The sequence below is a fragment of the Anoplolepis gracilipes genome, chromosome 1 (genome assembly GCF_047496725.1).
Source record: "Anoplolepis gracilipes chromosome 1, ASM4749672v1, whole genome shotgun sequence".
Lineage (NCBI taxonomy): Eukaryota > Metazoa > Arthropoda > Insecta > Hymenoptera > Formicidae > Anoplolepis > Anoplolepis gracilipes.
This window is the reverse complement of record NC_132970.1, coordinates 19,595,996-19,619,109: the sequence shown is the minus strand read 5'-3', so window position 1 is coordinate 19,619,109 and position 23,114 is coordinate 19,595,996. Positions and strand designations below refer to the sequence as shown.

The 23,114-nt window shown below is 30.0% G+C and overlaps 4 protein-coding genes across 10 annotated transcripts; 3 read left to right on the top strand and 1 right to left on the bottom strand.

The window, feature by feature from the left end:
* The first annotated feature begins 500 nt into the window (after positions 1–500).
* Positions 501–4,504, top strand: LOC140663830 (angiotensin-converting enzyme-like). The gene is made up of 7 exons (XM_072888368.1): positions 501–639; positions 709–712; positions 885–1,059; positions 1,258–1,418; positions 1,516–1,638; positions 1,731–1,915; positions 1,996–4,504. The coding sequence occupies exons 1-5, from the start codon at positions 501–503 to the stop codon at positions 1,517–1,519; spliced, it is 483 nt and encodes a 160-aa protein (XP_072744469.1). The 3' UTR covers positions 1,520–1,638; positions 1,731–1,915; positions 1,996–4,504.
* A 1,346-nt stretch (positions 4,505–5,850) lies between these two features.
* LOC140664465 (uncharacterized) lies at positions 5,851–10,991 on the top strand. Of its 3 annotated transcripts, none has more exons than XM_072889594.1 (10): positions 5,851–6,070; positions 6,342–6,659; positions 7,127–7,261; positions 7,617–7,925; positions 8,159–8,272; positions 8,709–9,029; positions 9,262–9,468; positions 9,665–9,991; positions 10,443–10,547; positions 10,799–10,991. In XM_072889594.1, exons 1-10 carry the CDS (start codon positions 5,989–5,991, stop codon positions 10,855–10,857), a joined length of 1,977 nt encoding a protein of 658 aa, XP_072745695.1. In that variant the 5' UTR covers positions 5,851–5,988; the 3' UTR covers positions 10,858–10,991. The 3 variants fall into 3 exon arrangements, with proteins under 3 accessions (XP_072745695.1, XP_072745713.1, XP_072745704.1); XM_072889612.1 differs by having other exon boundaries at positions 5,859–6,070; positions 9,262–9,339; positions 10,799–10,988; XM_072889603.1 differs by having other exon boundaries at positions 5,861–6,070; positions 9,262–9,393; positions 10,799–10,986.
* Positions 10,992–12,052: 1,061 nt separating this feature from the next.
* Positions 12,053–13,832, top strand: LOC140668503 (uncharacterized). 4 transcript variants are annotated; one of them, XM_072897560.1, is made up of 6 exons: positions 12,053–12,193; positions 12,275–12,428; positions 12,499–12,796; positions 12,884–13,029; positions 13,126–13,205; positions 13,345–13,519. In XM_072897560.1, exons 2-6 carry the CDS (start codon positions 12,290–12,292, stop codon positions 13,444–13,446), a joined length of 765 nt encoding a protein of 254 aa, XP_072753661.1. In that variant the 5' UTR covers positions 12,053–12,193; positions 12,275–12,289; the 3' UTR covers positions 13,447–13,519. The 4 variants fall into 4 exon arrangements, with proteins under 4 accessions (XP_072753661.1, XP_072753679.1, XP_072753652.1 ...); XM_072897578.1 differs by adding an exon at positions 13,526–13,832 and having other exon boundaries at positions 12,059–12,428; positions 13,345–13,363; XM_072897551.1 differs by having other exon boundaries at positions 12,059–12,428.
* Positions 13,833–14,689: 857 nt separating this feature from the next.
* On the bottom strand, positions 14,690–21,929 carry Jub (uncharacterized). 2 transcript variants are annotated; one of them, XM_072888899.1, is made up of 7 exons: positions 20,583–21,929; positions 19,508–20,477; positions 18,290–18,380; positions 16,338–16,507; positions 16,192–16,254; positions 15,930–16,112; positions 14,690–15,624 (listed from the first exon to the last, which is right to left on the bottom strand). In XM_072888899.1, the coding sequence occupies exons 1-7, from the start codon at positions 21,440–21,442 to the stop codon at positions 15,403–15,405; spliced, it is 2,559 nt and encodes an 852-aa protein (XP_072745000.1). In that variant the 5' UTR covers positions 21,443–21,929; the 3' UTR covers positions 14,690–15,402. The 2 variants fall into 2 exon arrangements, with proteins under 2 accessions (XP_072745000.1, XP_072744991.1); XM_072888890.1 differs by having other exon boundaries at positions 19,508–21,928.
* Between the last annotated feature and the right edge of the window lie 1,185 nt (positions 21,930–23,114).

Sequence of the window (23,114 nt, the reverse complement as noted above, 5' to 3'; positions counted from 1 at the left end):
TCCTTTCTCACATTCGCGCACATGCAATAAAGGGAGACTTCTTTAAATATAAAACGATCTTTATTAACGTAATAATTATACAGATTATAATTATAATTCTTAAAGTGCACCTTGAAAAGTTTCACGTAAAATTTGGAAATTTGAAAAAAATAAACAGTGAAAATTTTCACGTGAAATTACATTATCGTCGCTCTGGTGTTATGAACAACGGGTAAACTTGCTATATTATTACTAGTTCCAAACTATAGATGTCAATACTTGCAAGATTTTATTCGCCTTAACATTTATGATTAGTTGCAACATGATGTGACATGTCAAGTTATGTTTTTGTAAATATATTTATATGAATATTTCACAGCTTGAGAAGACACAAATTGCAACGGTAACGATTGAAAAACTTCCTCGTAAGTTTTCGATACGCAAAACCTTTTCTTATGCACGTGACAAACTGTGACATAAGAATCTTATGATTGTTGTTGGTTAAGTGGTGTTTTTCGAAAATGGATCTAATCTTGGCCCGCGGACTGAGACTTAGCTCCGATTTATGCACTGTCTCATTTCTAACGAAATATCTGCCATTGTCCGCATGTTACACGTGTCATGTCAATACAACAACACGTTGGAAGTCAACATTTCCTGGTAAGTTTATGGACATTGGACATTGTGTAACATTAACAATGCATTATTAAAGTTTATTTTCTTTTGCAGAAAGGTATCATCGTTACAGGATCACATCATGTAATTCATCAAGTCTTATAAATAATGTACTTGCGTGTTTCTTATTCCGAAATGAAGCGTTGCCAGGTATTTTTTTTTATCTGTATTTTGAAACTTAATATGGTGTATTATATGTATATTCTAATTATATTTTTTTTTTAATTAAGATTTTACGAAGCTGTTAGCGATGCGATTGGCTTATCTGTCTTTACTCCGCAACATTTGCATAAAATCGGATTGTACAAGAATATAACAAGCGATTATGATAGCAGCATCAGTTTTCTGATGTTAATGGCACTCCGTAAAGTGACTTATATGCCATTCGCTCATATAGTTGATCAGGTAACAAATAATTAAATAATTAATTTATAATTTGCATGGTAGGTGTAGCAGTTATTGTACTTTCTATGTTTACGTAAGTTTTTCATGACATAATCTTTTGAGTAAGAGAATTGTTTTTATTATATATATATATATATATATATATATATATATATATAATTTAATAATCATAAATTGCATGCATTTATTTTTTTCAAGTGGAGATGGCACGTCTTTAGCGATGGCGTGGAAGATATGACAGCACAATGGTGGGAATTAAGATTGCAATATCAGAGTATTGTTTCACATGTACCTAGATCTGAAAGGAATTTCGATCCAGCATTCAAGTATGATATTCCAGCGGACAGTCTTCATGTCAAGTAAGTATACAAAATAAATACATGTATGTTTACTGTTACTCTCTGAAGGTAGCATTAAAGAGAAATATATTATTTTTATATTTTTATTAATTTTTAGATAATTTGTAAGCATTGCCTTACAATTTCAACTGTTCCAGTCATTGTGTGATATTTCTGGTCACACAGGTGAATTGCACACTTGCGATATTTACAGATCACGGGAAGCAGGTCGATTATTATCGTATGTGAATTTTGTGAAAGCAATTAAATAGTGTTTTTAATGGAAATAAATACACCATCGCTAAAACTATGTTTGTGTAATTATATATACAGAGACGTTCTGTCGATGGGATCTTCCAGACCATGGCAAGATGTCATCAGGCAAATGACAAGAGGTAGAGTAAATAGAGTAGACGCTGGTGCCATGCTCAAATATTTTGAGCCTTTAAATGCGTGGTTAAAACGACAGAATAAGAGACAGTCTGTGATCGGCTGGATCACGAATCGCGACGATAAAGGTTCGATCAAAATTAATATTTATCCAATAATTTCAAATATACTATCCAATAAAAGTGCAAAGTGTATTTTGTAAAAATAGGAATTTTTCATTTTGTTTCAGCATTGTTCGCCGAATGGTATCAAAACAGTGCAGAAAAAATTAAATTATGGAGTTTATTCCCTTTATTATTTGTTTGCAAAGCTTTTATTTATTAATGATTATATTGTATCTGATGATTTGAAAAAGTACTTATATCTAAAAAATTTCTCTCTTATATTATTATAAAGTATTATTTTGATTTAAATTACTATATATATAAGTTGATTATAAAAATATTCTTTATACTAATATTTGTCGTGGACATGGTTTCTCCATGCTTTAATTCAACATTTTGAATTTTGATTTACTTTTTTATTTTAGCCATAATATTTGTTAATAGGATATTAATGATCGCGAGTGTTTTAAAAAATATAAGCGTCTGTAAGAAATTGGAAATCTTTAATATTATTTTATACATATTATTTCGTTGATGCTATACATTATAAACGAGGTATATAAGAGTTTAAGGAGCAAGTGAACTTATATATAAATAGGTAAAGTCAAATTTAAAAATTAAACGCGAAAGATCTTATCCCTAAAGCTTCGTAATTATGAACTAAAGAAATGATGAGAATGATAATTCTGACTGGGACGGAACATAGATTTTAAATAGTGAGCCTTGCGAGTCCGTTGAGCGTTTTGTATATCTGTATTGGATCTTTCATTGGTGAGTCCATTAATTAAATTTGATCGGTTTTTTTACCACAAAAAATTATTGTAAAATAAAAAATTATAAATAATATCCTTCTAGGCGACTTACCATTGTGACTTTATTTTGTTCTTCCACAAGTTTTTGTCACAACTTTGTTGGTGGATATTTGAATATTGAACTAATGTGTGTCAGAAAAGATTTAACATTAATAATAATAATTAACAACGCGACTTACAATTAGACATCATCAGGTTTCTCAATTTTTGTATTTTTATTTATTTATTTTTTTATCTGTATTTTAACTATTATTACTTTATCATTATCTAATTCGGCACTGAAGAAAGTCCAGTGAAGACTGCTGTTTGTGTTATAATTTTCTTGTTATACATGTTTCTTATTATATTTTTGTATTAATTTTATGTTTAATCTGTATTCTCTATCCCCTCTTTTTTATATTTTGTGACTATTTGGTTTTACTTTTACTTATAACTTGTAATTTCTTCGGACGTATTTATAATCGATATAATTTGTTTTTTATGTTACTTTTAATTAATAAAATTAAAATTTACGCAAAATAATAATACGGTAATAAAGTAATGACTATCCTACGTAGCAACATCTTCGTAAAATTATTCAGTGTATGTCACTTTCAAATAAAATGCCACGAGATAATGGTAATTCCGATACAAAGTAAACAAAAGTACAGAAATGCACTTCTCAATATAATGCTATAATGGCAAAATTGGAAAAAAACAATGACCAAGAAGAAACCCATCATATAGATTTGAAACGCACGAGATAATTACAACAAATCGCACACAACCGTCGCTCAACTTGTGACGCACAAGTGGATATAACAAAGACCCTCTGCTTATAAATTGTAATAAATATATAAATAAATAATATATATTTTATCAAAAATTTTTTTTTGTTTTGGCGTCACAACGCTACCGCGACGCTTTATATGCATATTAATATATATTTTATATAAATAATTGTATATAATATATAAATTAATAAACATAACATATAATGTAATAATTGATACGATTACAGAGCTCACAACCACACACACCTAAATGTGCTTTGAAACTCACAAATTTATTCCTAACGCTGGGTGTACAAAATAGTGATAAGTGATGTTGATTCTTTTTTTTCAGGAAATCGATTTTTTTTTTATCTTTAATTCTTTTCAATTCGATTTTTGTACGAACCGATCCTAACAACAGAGAATTGATTTTCGATCCGTTGATATGCTTATTGATCAATGATTACGATAATCTTGCCACGTGACTATTTTATCAATTTTTTGAGAACTAAGTTTATCAATAAATATTAAAAATAATTATAAAAAGATATATTTAAAAGATTTACTTACGGTAAATAAAAAATGAACAATAATAAAGTAAAAAAATAATTAAAAAGTTAATAAAAAAGCGGAAATTATTTTAGTCTATCGTTAAGAGACACGTATTAGAGAGTCCATTAAGAATCAATAAGAGTGATAAGCAAACTCAGATGTCATAGCTATCACATTGAGAAATAAACTGTCACTCGATATATGTTTGTACGCACATTATTGCATCGCCATAGAAATAAAGACGGTATTATTATCTCTTCTTATCATACATCGGTTCTACCAATATAATCTATCGTTAGCTGCACTGCTGCCTTTTAAGTATAGACAATGATATTTGTCAGTAAACTACGCCTCGAAAAATTTATATTTTTTCAACTTTATATTTCTTATTTCCATTGTTAAAATTGGTACTAAAGAGCTGGATTTTGTAATTTGGCTCATAAAAATTTATAATAAATTGTACACGCGCTGATTTACATTCTATACTTTTAGCACACTGATCATTCGTTTTCTACATATTCTCGAAAAAATATCTCTTTATAAATTTTTCTTTATATATTTTTTATAAATCTAGAATGAATGATAAAGAGTTTTGGCTCTTAAAAATTTATAATAAATAAGAAACAAACTCATAGTCATGTTTTCCGAAATAATAAAAAAAAAAAAATTTATCATCCTATTTTAAAAATTTCTACTTAATAATAAAAACAGTTCTTATACATTATTATTAAGATCTACAAAGTAATATAAAAGTTATTTAAGAAAAATGATTCGTAAATTTAAACTTTAGAGACACATATTTCGGTAGAAATGCATTTTAGAAAAAAATTTTATAGAAATTTTTACCTGCTCTACATGCTCACGAGAAACTGTCCATCTTTACAAAGACATTCTGTATATATTATCTACTAATAACACAATAAAACATTATACATTTGTATAAATAAATATTCTTTATCATAACATACTTCTATTAACAATTCTATAATACTTACTTTATATCTCATTTGATTTAAACGTACTTACGTCTTACGAAAACTTACGAAATATTTACAATACACATGTATAATTTGATATGCAGCTTGAAACTCAAAAAGTTTTTTAAGATTCCATTATCACAAATTAATTAAAATCTATGATTTTTAATAAAAATTATTGTAATTAAAAAAATTTATTACATATAAAAGCTAAATTGAGGAGACCACATGCAATGAAAACAGTTGTGAAAACTCAGATTTGCTATATCAAAGTTTGACTAATTGTTTAGATAAATATAAATAAATCTTGAATACTTTATGGTATATACATATTTCGATTAAAGTCTATATTCTTAATATATTTTATTTCTTATATTATTGTCTAAATATTGAAATTTTAATTGTACAACCTTTAAAGTATCTCAGTATTTTTTAAAATTTCTTCAATATTTTCTAAAAATGTAAATATAAAAAACATTTTTAAAAGACATAAAAACATAATTATACACAAGCAGCGCATATAACAAATTATAATTAAAATTTTACATAATTTAAAATAATTTATATGTATATTAGTCCCGTAGATCTTAAGTTTAAAGGAATATTTAAGTTCAAAAAGAATGTGATTTGATTTGAAGATGCATAATTTTTAATTAGTTCGATGTTCTGTTCGTATCCTATGACAAAATAAATAAAAAAATTGCTGAACCGATATTAGTTTTTACTCTTCAAATAATTTTATTTTTAAGTTTATTTCTCATGTTGGTAAATAGCGTGAATTTCAGGAGATAGTTAAATAATTAGATACAAAACAAACATTAGTCAGATTTAAATTGTGTATCAATATTTATGTTTTTCAGAAAAATAGTATCTCCTTTCGTGACCTTTCTTAACAAATATATTCTACGAATACGTTGCGACGAAACAGTTCTATTCTTGTGTTCGATATCATAAGTTGTATAATAGATAGTGTTAATATCATATTTATTAATACGCAAGCAGATATGGAAAAAAATAGCAAGAAGAGAAAGTATGCCTCATCAGAAGAAGACGAGAAAAAGAGTACATCAGAAAACAACGTTTTGGGTAAAAGTTCTACAATTTTGAAATTTTAATTTTTATGGATTTAATAATTTGAATGTAATTAATGGTACCTATATTATATTATATTTGAATACAATTAATAACAAAATTATGTATTCAAATACAATAATTGTATACAAAAGAATTTGATTTAAATTATAGTCCATGATCTAAATATATATGAATAATTAATTTATATAAATAATTAATTTATACGAAAAATTTATTTATGAAAGATTTAGTTTAATAACACTATGTTAATATGATACTAAAGCGCAAGAAAATATGGAAAAAGGACATTGGTGGATAAAACATTACACAATAAAAAACGATGAAGCACATTGCAGATATTGTGATGACACATGTGATAGAGTTTCAATTGATGCAACGGATTTCGAAACACACCTAACAACAGAACATTCGAAATTTAATATAAAAGGAAAATCACAAGATAAAATTATGCAATATTTTAAATGCAAAGACGATGAAATAAAATGTATGACATGCAAATTTCCTATCAAAGTTAAATTAAAAAGTAGTTTTCCAAATCACTTAGAAAAGATTCATAAAAGTAAAATTGAAAACAAACAAGGTAAAGAAGTTAATTTTATGTATATTATGTATTGTACTATTTTTTCAAACATATACTTTTATATAGAAAAAGATATTAAAAAACGGATGTTTGACCTTTATTGTAAATTTATAAATATGTTATATAATAATATTTAGGATAATTTATATTAAAGCTAATATCATATATAGATATAATAACTAAATATTTTTAATATTATTATATTTTAAGCATAATAATATAATTATTATTTTATTATATTATTTAATTATAATTGATAGATTGTCAAAATCGTGTTTAAGTAGTCGCAAACAAAAAGATTCACATAAATAATATTTCCGGATCTGAAAACTCTGATATTCGGTTAATAGTGATTTAATAATAAGAATTTTATAATTAAAATAAATAATGAGATTAAATGTAGATATAGGATATATTACTGACCTAAAAATATTTTAACCTTTATGTTTCAATCATTCTACATGCAGATGATGGACAAAATCAAGAAATAAATAGCGACGTGGAACCAAATATAAAAAATATTATATCAAATTTTACAAAGTACGTATTCCAAAAAGTAGAGGCTAGTAAAAAACAAATAATAGAAGAAAAAATTAAAGAAGGTAAATTATGTTATAAGTATTATTTAAGATATACTTACCCATTAAAGCAACAAAAACATAATATCTATTTACTAATTTTTTTATTCAACAACGTAACTGCAATATATATACACATCTTTTTATGTATATTTCTAAGTGAAAAATTATAACATTAACGTTATGTTACTGCTATAACATTAATGTTACATTACCGTTGTTTTCTATTTATTTGATAAATATATTTGTAAAATCTGGTATTAAAAATAATTGCGTACTAGCAAATTATTTTGTTTGAATAATGTTCAAAAATCTAAACTTTTGGATATTTAAGTTATAAAATATTTATTAATAACACTATGTTAATATAATATTAAAGCGCAAGAAAAAATGAAAAAAGACCCTTGGTGGATAAATCATTGCACAATAAAAGACGATATGACAAAATGTAATTATTGTAATAAAGGAGAAAATAAAGTTATGTTTCAATTGAATAATTACAAGAGACATTTAAAGCAACATTCGATAATTCACATACAAGAAAATAAAAGTATTATGTTGCAATATTTTAAACTTCAAAACGATATACTAGTAAAATGTGTGACATGTGATGAATTTGTTTCGATATATTTCGACACAAACTTTGTAAGGCACTTGAAAAATATACATAAAATTACAAGCAAACAAGGTAAAAAATAATTTCATATATAGTACAATTTCTTTAAGTATATCCTTTTTAATTCTTTACTAATATGTACAATAAACATTTAAAAAAATAGATGTTTGACTTTTATATATACTTTAAGTATATTATAAATATTTGAATTAATAAAGCTTAATATTACACACAGATATAATAACTTTATAAAATTTGATAACACTAAAGATATTTTAACATTTATTTTTTATTCTGTATTGCAGATGAAATAAACCAAGATATTAATAGTGAAGCGGAAACACATAGAATAAATCTTATATCAAATCTTATAAAAAGTATGTTCCGAAACCTGAAGATAGATGAAAAAATTAAACGAGGTAAATGTATAAGTGTTAAAATATTCTTATCTAAACATTAAGTTATTTTTACCCATTAAACATAGAGCAACAATAACATAACGTCTATGAAATAATTTTTTATCGAATAATCTAACTGCAATATAACATAATAAATATCTTTTTATGTATATTTCTGAATGAAAAATTATAACATTAATGTTATGTTGCTGCTATAACATTAATGTTACATTACTGTTGTTTTGTATTTATTTGGTAAATATAACTAACTTTATCAAAATATTTTATTTTTTTACATCCATTATTTGAATATAATTAAAAATGTGTAAAATCAAGTATTAAAAATAATTGCGTATTAGAAAATTATTTCGTTCAAATAATATTCAAAGATGTAAAAAGATGGATATTTAAATTATAAAAGATAAATTAATAAAACTATGTTAATATAATATTAAAGCGGAAGAAAAAGTGATAAAAAGTCATTGGTGGATAAAACATTACACAATAGAAAACGATATGGGAACATGTATATATTGTAAAGATAAAGAAAAGAAAAAACGAGTTTTTTTTAAAAATTACCGTAGACATTTTAAGCTCAAACATTCGGCAATTTACAGACAAGAAAATGTATCAAATAATATCTCGCAATATTTTAAACTTCAAGACGATATACTACTAAAATGTTTGGAATGTCATAAACATATTCAAATACAAATCAAGCAAGATTTTTCAACGCACTTAACACAAACACATAAAAGTGAAATTGAAAGCAAACAAGGTAAAAACTAATTTTATACATAGTACAATTTCTGTAATTATATATTTTTTAATTATTTACTATTATATACAATAAACATTTAAAAAAATAGATATTTAACCTTTTTATATGCTTTAAGAATATTATAAATATATAAATTAATTAAACTTAATATTACACACAGATATAATAACTTAATAAAGTTTTATAACACTAAAGATATTTTAGCATTTATTTTTTATTCTATATGCAGGTGAAATAAACCAAGGAATTAGTAGTGAAGCGGAAGCAGATAGAAGTCTTATATCATCTTATAAAAATCTTATAAAATGTATGTTCCAAAAGAAGAAGACAGAAACCAAGAAACATAAGATAAATCGTAAAAGTAAATTTATAAGTGTTAAGTTATTTTTATGTATTAAACATAAAAGCACAATAAGAAAAACACAACATCTATGTTGTATGTGTGTTAATTTTCTTAATCAACAATTTAACTGCATACAAAACAGATATATATGTATATATGTATATATGTATATATATATATATATATATATATATATATATATATATATATATATATCTTTACGTATATTGCTGAGTGAAAAATTATAACATTAATAATATGTTACTGTTATTTTTTATTTATTTAATAGCAAAATTTATACGCAAAATCTGGTGGATGAAACACTGCACAATAGAAAGCGATAAAAAAAAAGTGCGAGCACAATGTAAACAAAAGGATTGTAAAAAAAAATATCCAATTTATTTCAATATGGCGTATTGTTATACACATTTCAGAAAACATTTTAAAATTAACAATGAAAAAAGTGCATTAAATATCATTATATGGAAATATTATGAACTTGTAGACGATGTAAAACTAAAATGCACGGAATGTAATTTGTCTAGTTTTGTTCAATTATCATGTCATTTTCAACATCACTTAATGAAAAAACATCAAATTACAAAAACCGGACAAGGTAAAATAATTTTAAGTATATTTTTTTAATTATACTATTTTTTTATGATTGTACTATTTTTGTAATTATATACTCTTGTGTCCAATAAATATTAAAAAGTAGATGTTAGATTTTTATGTACATCATAAATATATTATAAATATTTAAGTTAATTCAAATTAAAACTGTTGTTATTATGTACACATATAATAACTAAATATTGTCAGTATATTATTTAATTATAGTTGATAGTTTGTCAAAATCGTGTTTCAGTAATCGTGTAAAGGTGTGTATAATATTCGCGGATATGAGTACTTTGACATTCGAATATCAGTGATTTAATAATAATAATTTTATGAGTTAATAATAATAACGTTATGATCCAATTTATAATACATTTGATTGTAGAACAAGGTTTTATATGGTACTAAAAATATTTTAATATTTATTTTTTTAATCATTCTGTATACAGATTTTGATGATGACGCGGAAATAGAAAGTAGTATATTTAAACTTATAAAGAACATATATGATAATATGAAAAGTAACACAACAGTAAGTGAAGAAGATGAACAAGGTATAAATTTATGCTATAAATATATGAATAATATTATAAATTATATATATTTAAATATTTAAATTAGTTATTTTTGTATCTAACATTATATTCGGATATTAAGTCATTTTTTGCATTTATTATATGTATAAAATATATAAGTATAACTAATACTTTATAGAATCACATTTGTATAAAGTAATAATAATTGTAGCATTTATATAACGCTGAAATTATTTTTACAGTTTTTATTTTTTAATTATTTTGTACAGATGATGAACCAATTCAAGCTAAAATAATGTTCGATAATAAATTTCAAAACAGATATTGAAGACATTGCTATAAAAAGCAGCAACCAATAATCCAGCAATTTAAAGAAGAAATAAATAAAATAACAACACTGACGAGTAATAATTGATTTTATATTTATTACATAATGTAATTTTAAAAATTAAATAAACTTATGCAAATTAAAAGAGTAAGATTGATTTTTCTGGAGTTTTGCAGTTTGTAAAATTTTGACTAATCGATTGGTAAACGATATATTTTTATTATACGTTTAGTGAAAAATAGAATAATTGAAAAATTTTATATATATTATCTAATCCAAAAGGTACAGCGGAATGTGTATGGCATAATTGCCTTCGAAGATAATCTAATGTAGTGGTTATTTGAGAATAACTTATAATGAACAAGTTTGTTATACCATGTTTTAATTTTCTGTTAGATTGTCACGGAAGTAAATTTGGAGAACTAAAATATTTTATAACCGATTATACAGTTAATCAAATAAAAAGAAATTACACATAAAGAGAGACTTTAAACTAATATTTTATATATATTTTATATATATTTATTTTCCGATTTTTATGTGTTATACTAGTCCATGTTATATATTTACTAAAGATTTTTTAAAGAATTTTCTTAATAAATCTTTCAAACAATTCTCTCAAAAAAAATTAAGAATAATCTTTGTTTTATTCTATTTATATGAAAAATTATCCAACTGGCTCGATTTGGTGGAAGTTGAAAGAAAGAAAAGAATTGATTGCAATTTGACTTATATTTTGTTAGTTTTATATAAAATAAGTACTTAATAAATTATTATTTTTATATAAAATGTTGTAATATGTATATTATACCATAATAAAAACTACATATTAAAGATACATGTAGCATTATAATCACAAGAATATTTATGTTGTTACGTCCGCGGAACGTTATCGATATTATTTTCCGAACGCGCGCGATGCAACTATTCGCTTTCCTTTCTCACATTCGCGCACATGCAATAAAGGGAGACTTCTTTAAATATAAAACGATCTTTATAAACGTAATAATTATACAGATTATAATTATAATTCTTAAAGTGCACCTTGAAAAGTTTCACGTAAAATTTGGAAATTTGAAAAATGAACAGTGGAAAATTTCACGTGAAATTACATGATCGCTGCCCTGGTGTTATCTACAACGGGTTCACGTGCTATATTATTACTAGTTCCAAACTATAGATGTCAATACTTGCAAGATTTTATTCGCTGTAATATTTATGATTAGTTGCAACATGATGTGACATGTCAAGTTATGTTTTTGTGAATATATTTATATGAATATTTCACAGCTTGAGAAGACACAAATTGCAACGGTAACGATTGAAAAACTTCCTCGTAAGTTTTCGATACGCAAAACCTTTTCTTATGCACGTGACAAACTGTGACATAAGAATCTTATGATTGTTGTTGGTTAAGTGGTGTTTTTCGAAAATGGATCTAATCTTGGCCCGCGGACTGAGACTTAGCTCCGATTTAGGCACTGTCTCATTTCTAACGAAATATCTGCCGTTGTCCGCATGTTACACGTGTCATGTCAATACAACAACACGTTGGAAGTCAACATTTCCTGGTAAGTTTATGGACATTGGACATTGTGTAACATTAACAAATGCATTATTAAAGTTTATTTTCTTTTGCAGAAAGGTATCATCGTTACAGGATCACATCATGTAATTCATCAAGTCTTGTAAATAATGTACTTGCATGTCAGAGATCATCGAGGCAGGATATGACTAAAAATGGTTTCACTTTGGCATATTATTCGGATATTAAGCAAAGTTCCATGGATGATTGCCAAAAACAACCTCAGGTGGAACAGAAAGTATCAATATTCCAAAAAATGAAACAAATGACCAAAGATTATTGGCATGTATTAATACCTGTGCACATAGTTACTTCTGTAGGATGGGTAGCTATATTTTACATTGCAATTAGAAAGTATGTATAAATATAACTGACACATGTCAAAGATGTTCATGTACTTGACAGTTAATTATATATGAGATTTTTTTTATATACTTCCAGTGGTGTGGATATAGCACAGCTGTTGGAATATATGAATTTTAATGAAAAATATGTAGACGTAGTACGTAATTCAAGCGCTGGTAATTGGGCAATTACTTATGCACTTTATAAGATATTTACGCCACTGAGATATACTGTTACTGTTGGTATGTGTTTGTAGTTTTGATATTTTGTACAAGACATTTGTTTATATATGTGTTTATATTTAAAAAAATATTACTTTAAATATTATCAAAACACAGGAGGAACAACAATGGCTATTAGGTATCTAAACAAATTAGGTTACGGAAAAGCACCATCATTCAAACGTCAGTCAGCAGAGGTGAGTAATGTACCCGAAGTGCAATGTCATTTGCTGAGAGTGAAAAAATAAACTATGTACAACATCTAATCATCTTTGTGTGTCTATATTTGATATATCCGTCTTATCTCTTTTCTTCTTACACGCACACATGGTGCAGCCTATGCGTAAGACTATGAGTAGGTTACCGAATTATTTCAAGTATATTGCGCTGATCTCTGTTGCTTTTGTATTCTGCGAAGTGTACTTGTCGCGTGAATAATATATTATAGATCTCGTTTCCATCGGGGAACGGCGGGAGATTTTTCTTCTTTCCGTAATTGTCTTTAATCGTGTTGTAGCCAGTACAGTCAAACAAATGTGCAGCAGAACACAAGACAAAATTCAAGGCAGAGTGTAAAACGGACCGACACACGGCACCGCCTAAACCATAAATATTTCGTTCGCACTATGTCGAATTTATGAATTGGACTCGGTATAGCTTGGGGCTTAATTATGTCGCGCGCGGTATCCATGTATACTTCTCTTTGTAAATATAATTATGTGACGATAAATTATTTCCTGCGTTAAGTTGTTTCAATTACTTACTTATCCAATCTGTTTATCACTCCATATGCAATAGTCCATATATATAACAGGTCTTAATTATATAATAAAACATGATCATTTATCTTACGATAAAATATTAAATGATAATCTCGCGAAAGGGACTGTAATGTATCCTTTAAAGAGAGAGAAGGACTGTTTAGAAAATAATTTATTTTTTAAATAATTACATTTTTTTAGAAAACATTTTTCATAAGAAAATATCAAAGTTAAATAAATTTTTTAAGAGTATTATCATGGAAGAAATAAATATATTTTTAGCAGTTTGTCTTTATTGAAGGATTTTGTTCATTTACATATTGTATATACGATATAAATAAAATTACATTTTTATCTACAATTCGCGCGAACTTAATTACTTAGTTGGTAATTACTAGATAACATTATATATGTAGTTACGTTTATAGTTCTGAAAAGTAACTATAGTTATTTGGCAGCTTGAGTTGTGCATTTTTCAATATTCTATATATTGTCACTTATCGATATAGCACGCTATACTTTTCAAACGTAGTTTTCTAACTTCCGTTGTTTATGCCGTAAAAACATTAAACGTATTATAACTCTCCAAGTATATTATAGTACATTTTGTCGCATATCGATGAACTATAATGTTACGCGAGTCTTCGCAATGAGACGATATATTTGTCCTAATAAATAATAATGAATGTTTTATGAAGTATAATAAAACTTGATCGACTGACGAAAATAAAGAATCTTCCCATTCATGATTCCGCTATAAATTTACGTTATAATACGAACGTGATATATATATATATATATATATATATATATAATATATATATATATATATTATATATATATATATATATATATATATATATATAATATATATATATATATATATTATATATATATATATATATATATATATAATATATATATATATATATACACCTGTGTTAAAAGGTATGGAATTATCGTTTAACAATAGATAATTATGCTATTATATCACAGTTGCCTGCGCAACTCGTTCATCCTAATGAGACTACTGTGTTTGCAGCAAACACCCTGACTAAATAAATAAGATCGCATATATATTAAATATACCACTTATTCTAGACAATCGGTCCTTGTCTTCAATTAAAAAGAAATATTCTTGTACTCACATATAACTAGATATTACATGATACTTTACTATTGAAAGATTAAAATGATCCCAAAAGGCAGTGTAATGATTTTGGGTTTTTTAAAATATCCAGTCTTTTCAATATTCTAAATATCATGCTTAATAGGGGACATTGCAGTTATTCTCTTTTTTACTATATATATTATTGAGATGTATTGTATTGATTTGATAATTTGCATTTCATAGAGATAATAGTAAATATATTAGCACATAGTATAGTATTATAGATGAGCAATGACAACTATTATATTAAAAATCTTTCATAAAATGTAACTTTTGCCTACATGAATGTATGTTTTGTAAAGTCTGGCTCGTATGTATTTTTTTTTTTAATTTTGCGCAATCGTAAGTGTTCTATTCTGTTATGCAGTTTGTATTTTATTAATTTTCACAGATTTCATTACCGGATGATCGCTACGTGCGCAGTTCGGAAAGCTCCAATAGAAGCTCAAGCACCGATGTAACTTAGCCCATAAACTGATAGCTAGCCGACACTGGCTGTGGTGCCCTTGGTTGTGTGTGCGATATGCGTTGGATGTGACACGCACGACACATAAGTCTGCCATCGAGTGGGTAGCACCGTTTATCCGGTTCGTCGGTTAACTGCATGCCACAATCCTCGCAAACGTAACAATCTACATGAAAGTCTTTGTCCATAGAGACTACTCTGACCGTTTCCTCAGTTCCCTAAACAAACACAGAAAAGAATATATTTTATTGACTGTAATTCACATTGTAAAGATAAAGCCAAAATATATCGATGCGTTAAAATTCTTTTCTCATAAATGATTACAATGATGGAATATATCAATCATCATTTTTTGTTAGGTCTAATATTTTAATAGACATTTTATTAGACGAACAATGATTTTTTTTAACAGAGAATAATTAAATCTAATTAAATTGATATTGCTGAGAGATGATAAGAATCAACTCCTGTTATGACTATCGATATTCGATGTAATAAATGAGTTAATTTTGAACGCGCATACCTCGACTGGCGTAATTCCCTTTCCACAAGATGCGCACTTGGGCGCGAACATTCTATGATAATCGTTTACGCAGTAGATCTTATTGTCGACGTCGACCGTGAAGGGAACGCCATCGAGACACTCATTACAAACGCAACACCTGAAGCAGCCCGGGTGATATGACTTGCCCATCGCTTGCAATATCTGTGGAAGACAAAAGACAATGTTATTGAATTTACAATGAGGTTCTTACGGATGATAACGATTGAGCCTTGTCGCTTACCATTTCCATAATGAGATGGCCACAAATCGCACATTTCTCGGCCGTCTGTTGGAAACCAGAATACTGCGAAGACACAACAATTTTTATGAGTTAAACGAACGATAGATCATTGTTTCGATCATTGGAATTTGAATCGGCTCTCATACCAGATAATCCTCTTCGCAATAGACCCTCCCGTGAACGTTATAGAAAGCTTTGCCGCGTAGCGCCCTTCCGCAGGAACAGCATATGAAGCAATTGGTATGATAGAGATTGCCCATTGCTTGACAAGCTTGTCCGGCGCCGGTCACTTTCTCCCCGCATGTATGACAGATACCTATCAAGAAATATGCGAAATTTTTATGCGTCATTTATACTGCGTGTCTAACACGGTATGTCTATGTATCCTGATAGAATAATAAATTACAAATTTGTGAATTCAAAAAACTGTTAACTCATATCGAAGTTACGATAACACAGACTAATTAGATTAATATTAGACCTGTTTAAAATATAAATTACACGATAGAATCGCATGTAATTTCACGGAACGCAAATTCAAAGTTCATTCGTCGTGCGAAATGCAAGCACACGAAGTTGAAGAACTTGAGGTTCACGATCGAAGGGTTAAAAATACACGCGTCGACAGATGCGAGAATGCATTCACCAGGAGATCGATCGCTGTCAAAAATTACTCGATCCGCTATGGATGAGTGAGAACAAATAAACTCACATCTCTCGATGGGCAATCGCGATCCTGCCATCCCTTAGCGGATGCACCTTTTCCTTACTCGCATGCACCTAATACCGTTTGAATTTTGCGATTTGAATTTTACTAGACCAGTTCTAGCCAGACTAGAATCCGACCAACGAGTCGGACTGGTCTATCTATAACGAGATTACCAGCCACGCGTATGGGACGCAGCGCAGAACGCTGTCCGTCTGCAAGTATGAGCACGACTAGGGGGACATTTACGTTCGTCTAAACGCCTGCCACTTCTCGACTGACATTACTTCGCTCGACCGAGGTTCCTGTTCGCTCGGTTCCTTATGAGCATTAGGCTGCGTCCACATTTATCTTCCAAAAGTTATAGCCGTACATTATCCATCGTCGCTTTTCCTTGCATCGCTTGTCGAGGCAAAAAGCATTTTTTCGCTTAAATATAAATATTAGATTTTTGAAAGAGCACAAGAATTTGCGTAGATGTATATTTATCGCAAATTAGTTTATCGCAGAATGTTTTTGTTTTTCATGAAGCAGTTGGCGTAATTAAATGTAAAGGGAAGAGAAATAAAAGAAAATTTAATTTTCTCATTCGGCATTAGACACATAATCCTGCAAGTTACGTCATCGTAATGGATCTATCTCTTATTATCGTATTTGACACGAGGAAGCCAAAGAAATGATTATGTCAGTTACATGGATGCAATATCGTCATCCTCGCATCTATCTATCAGTATTAGTATGAACGTTACTTTAACGCTTTTAAAGAGCCGTATGTTGTGACTACAGAAAGAGAGAGAGAGAGAGAAAGAGAGGAGCGGCGTATTTGTTTATATATACACCGATGTACATGCGTGCGTGGCGCATACTCGCCCTCGTCCCTTTACATAGAAGAGATGCGTGGGTGGAAGCCTAACGCGAGAGAGTGAATGCCAACGAAGTGTCACGCTGAAAAGTATTCGCGGCGACGCACCGAAACTCGACTCCGTTTTCCGAAACCGGTCTACCGCGGACTTGTTACCGTGGGAATTGGCACGAAAGTGTCACATGTGTGTGTGTGTGTGTGTGTGTGTATCTGCGTTCTTTTTATCGTTTCCGAGAAATATCTAAAATTGTGGATGCACTCGTGTCGATTATCGTGCGAACCAACGTGTGGTGATCGTTCCGCTAATCTCTTCCTTCTGTCATCGTAGGACATGGGAAACATAGAAACATAAATAAAAATATAGATAACGCCGAAGCATAGAAAGATAATTTAGTCTAAATAAACAACCTTTTGCGCCTAATATTGTTCGTTATCGCGCAGAAATGTGGAACACTTGTAAGTGCAACTGATAAGTTTAATTACTTGAAATGAAAAGAATGCCATATGTCGCGCGAGCAATTTTTTCTTACCGAAGTACTCTCCTTCCTCCTCCTGTTTTTCCATTTCCTCTTCGAGTTGTCTCGTCAACTCTTCTATCTTTCTCTCCGCCTCTGTTGGTCCCTGCGAAAAGTAATTTGCATATCATAGAGAGCATATCAATCAATAACAGTATCAGATGTTTTCTAAACTATTATTTCATACGTAATCTAAATCGTGTAAAAAAATTAGTATTATACAAGGCAACGACTATTATTTATCTTATTCAGACTATATAAAGTAATAATAATATGTTTACGTATATAAATTTTTAATATAATATTTCGTGCAAATATTGCGAAATACTATTGTTTATACATGTTCTTGTCAATTTCCTGAAAATAGACAGAAAGATATAAGAAAAAAAACAAAAATAAAAAATGTGTTAAAGCAACACGCAGAAATATGAATGTCTCATGAATAAAATATCATCCAGTGAATGCAAGTTGCTTGTCAGCGGCAAGCAATTTACTGGCTATGATTCACCGAGTGCGTGAAGAAAGAATTCTTCGAACGGAATTATAAGTGGTTATCGAAATTTCGTGAATTAGATATTGAGTAGCAATGAAGAAATGCAAAAGCGAAAAAAAAAAAATACAACGATTGCGAGTCATATTTTCCTTCAGAATGCGCGTTAATCTTATCGTCACATAGGTCAGGCGTTATGTAAAATGAGCGATTAAAGCGAGCATTTAATGAGATCATCGCTGGTACAACGCAAAAGAAGCACGCTTAAAAGCTATGATTTTTCAAATTGCTTTGGTCATTTAACATTGACGAATATCGATAATTTATGTAAATATACTACATTGTTTGCAATGAGAACATAATTTAAGCGGGATAAGATTACATTTCGGTGTATTTGGGACGCGTCAGCGCATTGTTTATCCCCCTTGTACGAATTTTATATATAGTCTTTATGGCATTCAGCCAAGGTACAAGCTTGATGTGCATTATGGTCAATGCGTTTCCTTAACCCACTTAAGACAATGCATTAATTACTCTGATTATTTTCTGCAAAATATGCAACAGCGGCAATAAATGAGAAATGCGATAGAAATATAACAGAGATAGAAGAAGATGAAGAAGCATGTCCAGGATTTTCGAGATAAGATTTATAGTGCAGATATAAAAATTAAAAAATTAAAAGCACAAGATTTTTCAACAGAAATTTTATATACGCGTAGTGTATAAAGTAGTGATAAACTTACCGAAGGTCTAGAAATAACATTGTAAGGCAGTAATCCTTTCCCAGGTGCAGGCTTGATCGGCGGACTAACGGATTTTCTCTCTTCTGCCTCCGAATTGGAAGGTCTTTGTAATACAGGTACACCGGCACTCAAGAGTACAGGCCCTGCAACTCCGCTGGTGACGCCAGGAGGGAGACTAGTGATCCTAGGACCAGTATTGATGTCAGTTTCACCGGCAGTAGTTGAAGCACTAGTGACAGGAGCTTGCACCTGCCCACGTATGGGACTCCCAATGGAACTGTTGAGCGAAGGATGCAATCCATGTCTAGGTGAATTGATTATATTCTGCGAAGTAATGTCTGATGGCATTTGACAATGCGTTGGACTTGTTTTTGGAGAGTCTCTTATTGTATTATTGTTAGCAATAATAGCTCTAGTAGGATCACTTCGATTCGGAGAATATAAAGGTGAGCTCTTTGTAGCTGAGAGATCCGATACATCTGAGATGTAATTCCTATCATTTTGTTGCAGCGTACCTAATCTCAAATGTTCTGTGGAGCGACTTGAAGAGTAAACAGGAGAATTTCTTGCAGGGAAATCCGGTCGATTTTCTTGGTGATGATAGTTCCTTTCATTCTGAGGTATCGCACGATTTGGAGAGTAACATGGAGAATTATGACACGCTGTCTGTTCTCCTGGGCGGATTCCATACACTGGCGAATTTCTGGCTTGCGAGTCCCCTGTGAAATTTGCATTTGCAGTTCTCGAAGAAGGATCAACATATTGCTTGTAATTCTGTGGATTGTCCTGTCGAAATTGGGAAGATTGACCACTATCAATTTGATTTGTGACACGAAATCCTTGTTGTCCACTCATAGTACTTTCCAATAAACCACGATAATGATGAGGTTCCGGTGGTAAACGTATAGGAGGAGATTCACTGTGGTACGGTAAACCAGATCTAGGAGATTGTTGTTGCTGTTGATCGGAACTGTAATTAAAATTTCTATTTGATTGTTGCAATTCAGATGGAGGCACATAAGTGCTCCTTCCAGCCTGATGATCTGAGGATGCGGAAGATGAGCTCTGTAAGTACCTAGCTGTAGATGAATCCATTGATCGCTGTAAACTTGAACTATCATAACTTTGACCACGTATACTACTGCTTCTCTGTTGATTATACGATAAATTTTGGGTCATTCCACGTTGATTCTGACATTGACCTACCTTTCCAGTCATAACAACATAATCACCACCATTAATATTTGCTGGATGGTAATAATTTGGTGGAACCTGAGGTCCTGGTTTATTTTGTATGTTCTCAGAGAAGTGTACTTCCTGTATATTTTCATATACTGGTGGTGCCTCATACGGTGGTAATTCTTTTGCCGGTGATGTACTTTGATAACGATTGCCAGTTGGTACTTGCGGTTGAGCTTTCCTATAATTTCCTTCATAAGAGTCGCCGACCAAGGAAGCTCTAGGACTACTTTTCGGACTTTTTCGTGACTCTATTGGATGGTAATAAGGAGGATGTGGCTGACTCTGCTGCGGATAATAATCTATATTTTCATAAACAGGAGCCTGTTGACTTCCACGAGTTTGATTCTGTTGCTGCTGCTGTTGTAGAGCGTTAATTTGCTCCACTGGCTTGGGAGTAGCAAATCGTGAAGCAGCTATTATGTTTTCACGCTCATATTTATAATCGGTGGCGGCTGCTTGTCTAGAAATATCCGAAGAATTACCTTCAATGAAGCTCTCGATAGCACCGACCGGTCTACCAGACGTTCTGGCGTCGTTTCTATTGATCACGTTCCTGGATGCAGGTACCTGGGCCTCGGGCCTGGAACCCGAGACCCTGGTCGAACTCGTCGCACCACCGGTGTCCGCAGTGTCATCTCCGAGATGTAGATAACCTAACTTTTGCACGTAGGAAGTGTCCGCCGAATTGCACATTGGCAGCGATTCTCGTTTGCACGTCGATCACACCGATCAGAATATTATTTAATCCCTCGCGTGCGCTTCAATTTCTGATTTTCAGATTCAATACTGTCGACGAGCTTGATTCGAAACGATCTGACATCGTATACGTCAAACCGATATCCGCCAACTCATTCTCCTTTTTCTTCTTCTTCTCTTTCCTTCTCTATTCTTCCTTTTAACGTACGCGTTCTCGTTATCTTCTCACGGGATAGCACGAAACTCAACGCAAGATATGTATATCACGAACCCTTTTCTCCTTTGATTTTGGACTACGCCCCTCGACCAATGCGCCTCGGACTCTTACTTTTGGGATGCTGACCGGCGAAGACCTCGGGGCTCTCCTCGTTGCAACACCGAAAAATCACCACCTGCAAAAATTTATGCGACGACGCACACGCACGTAGCACGCACGAACGGGTCAGCGTGCATCGTCTTATGTCAAGACAGGGATCTGCGGTAGATGTCGTGGTATTATAGGATTATTCTGGAGGTAACTATCTGTTATTGCGTCTTATCGTGATGAGGCGCTAGAAGCAAGTTCATTCGGTCTAACGTCATCTGATGTCAATGACTACCCATATGGTAATCACAGAATGGAGTATGTAGTAGTACGGTTGCCGGTGGCAATGTGATTAGTGGTGCCATCAGTGAGCGGAAATTAGAGTAACTTTGGTCCTTTTATGCTTCGTCGTTTCTGCAGGATCATATTCATTCGACGTTTTATACCTTATAGATTTTACATCCAAGGAAACAAACATCAGATTTATTTACGTAAATTAATCGGGTGAATACAAATGATTATATGTACATTTCTTTTATCTGTAGCATTCGATTTTGGATATATTTTATTCTTGAAGTTTAGTGATAATATGTATACAGAATTTTCTCTTTTATATGTTACTACTTTTTTTCTGTTGTAAAATTAATATTTCTTATATATAAAATATTTGACATCATATGAAAAAGAGTTTTTTTGAAAGCAGCTCTGTACACAATATTTTTAACAGGAATTGTATGATATATATTTTAAATTTATTATGTATTTCAAATGATACTTTATTAATTCTTATTATTTGAATATGTGAATTATACATACAATAGATTTTCCTAACAAATGGATTAAGTTGTTTTCACTCCAAAAGTTTCGGCCGCTGGTACGGAAACACAGTATTTTTTTGACGCAACAATATCAGATAAACGAAATGCAAATGAAGATGTGGTTTGAAACAGGTTTTTTTAAAAGCTTTTACCTAAGGTCAGAATGAGCCGGCGAAGACGGTATCTGATACCTCGCGTGTCTTCGTGCAGTTCTAACTACTGTGCATAGAATAATAATGCGATGTAATTCCATGACGTTCATGTATTTTATTTTCACACTCAGTTTAATACAAGACTACCTTGACGAGAAAAAGAAGCGTATATATTAAAAAATGCTTTCTTTCTCTCAACTGATTAAAATTAAAAAATATTTTAATTACAAATATAATTTTTAATTGATTAATATGATATGTACAAGAAATTCTGCAAGTTCTCCCATGTATTTTCCGAATAATTCATATCAAATATATTTTATATTTTAATCTCGGAAACCTTAATTTTTTATCTCATAAATCTGCTTTCATTCTAATTAAATTTAATTAGCTTT

Bases quoted from the DNA above. Each gene is read 5' to 3' on its own strand.
- LOC140663830 (XM_072888368.1), top strand. From the start codon at position 501: ATGGATCTAATCTTGGCCCGCGGACTGAGACTTAGCTCCGATTTATGC. The intron at 1,060-1,257 runs GTAACAAATAAT...ATTTTTTTCAAG, and splicing joins TCGCTCATATAGTTGATCAG to TGGAGATGGCACGTCTTTAG.
- LOC140664465 (XM_072889594.1), top strand. From the start codon at position 5,989: ATGGAAAAAAATAGCAAGAAGAGAAAGTATGCCTCATCAGAAGAAGAC. The intron at 7,926-8,158 runs GTAAAAAATAAT...TCTGTATTGCAG, and splicing joins TAAAATTACAAGCAAACAAG to ATGAAATAAACCAAGATATT. The intron at 9,469-9,664 runs GTATGTGTGTTA...TTTATTTAATAG, and splicing joins AAAAACACAACATCTATGTT to CAAAATTTATACGCAAAATC.
- LOC140668503 (XM_072897560.1), top strand. From the start codon at position 12,290: ATGGATCTAATCTTGGCCCGCGGACTGAGACTTAGCTCCGATTTAGGC. The intron at 13,030-13,125 runs GTATGTGTTTGT...ATCAAAACACAG, and splicing joins GAGATATACTGTTACTGTTG to GAGGAACAACAATGGCTATT. The intron at 13,206-13,344 runs GTGAGTAATGTA...CACATGGTGCAG, and splicing joins TCAAACGTCAGTCAGCAGAG to CCTATGCGTAAGACTATGAG.
- Jub (XM_072888890.1), bottom strand. From the start codon at position 21,442: ATGTGCAATTCGGCGGACACTTCCTACGTGCAAAAGTTAGGTTATCTA. The intron at 18,381-19,507 runs GTAAGTTTATCA...TACTTTTCGCAG, and splicing joins ATGTTATTTCTAGACCTTCG to GGACCAACAGAGGCGGAGAG. The intron at 16,113-16,191 runs GTAAGCGACAAG...TGTCTTCCACAG, and splicing joins GCCATCTCATTATGGAAATG to ATATTGCAAGCGATGGGCAA.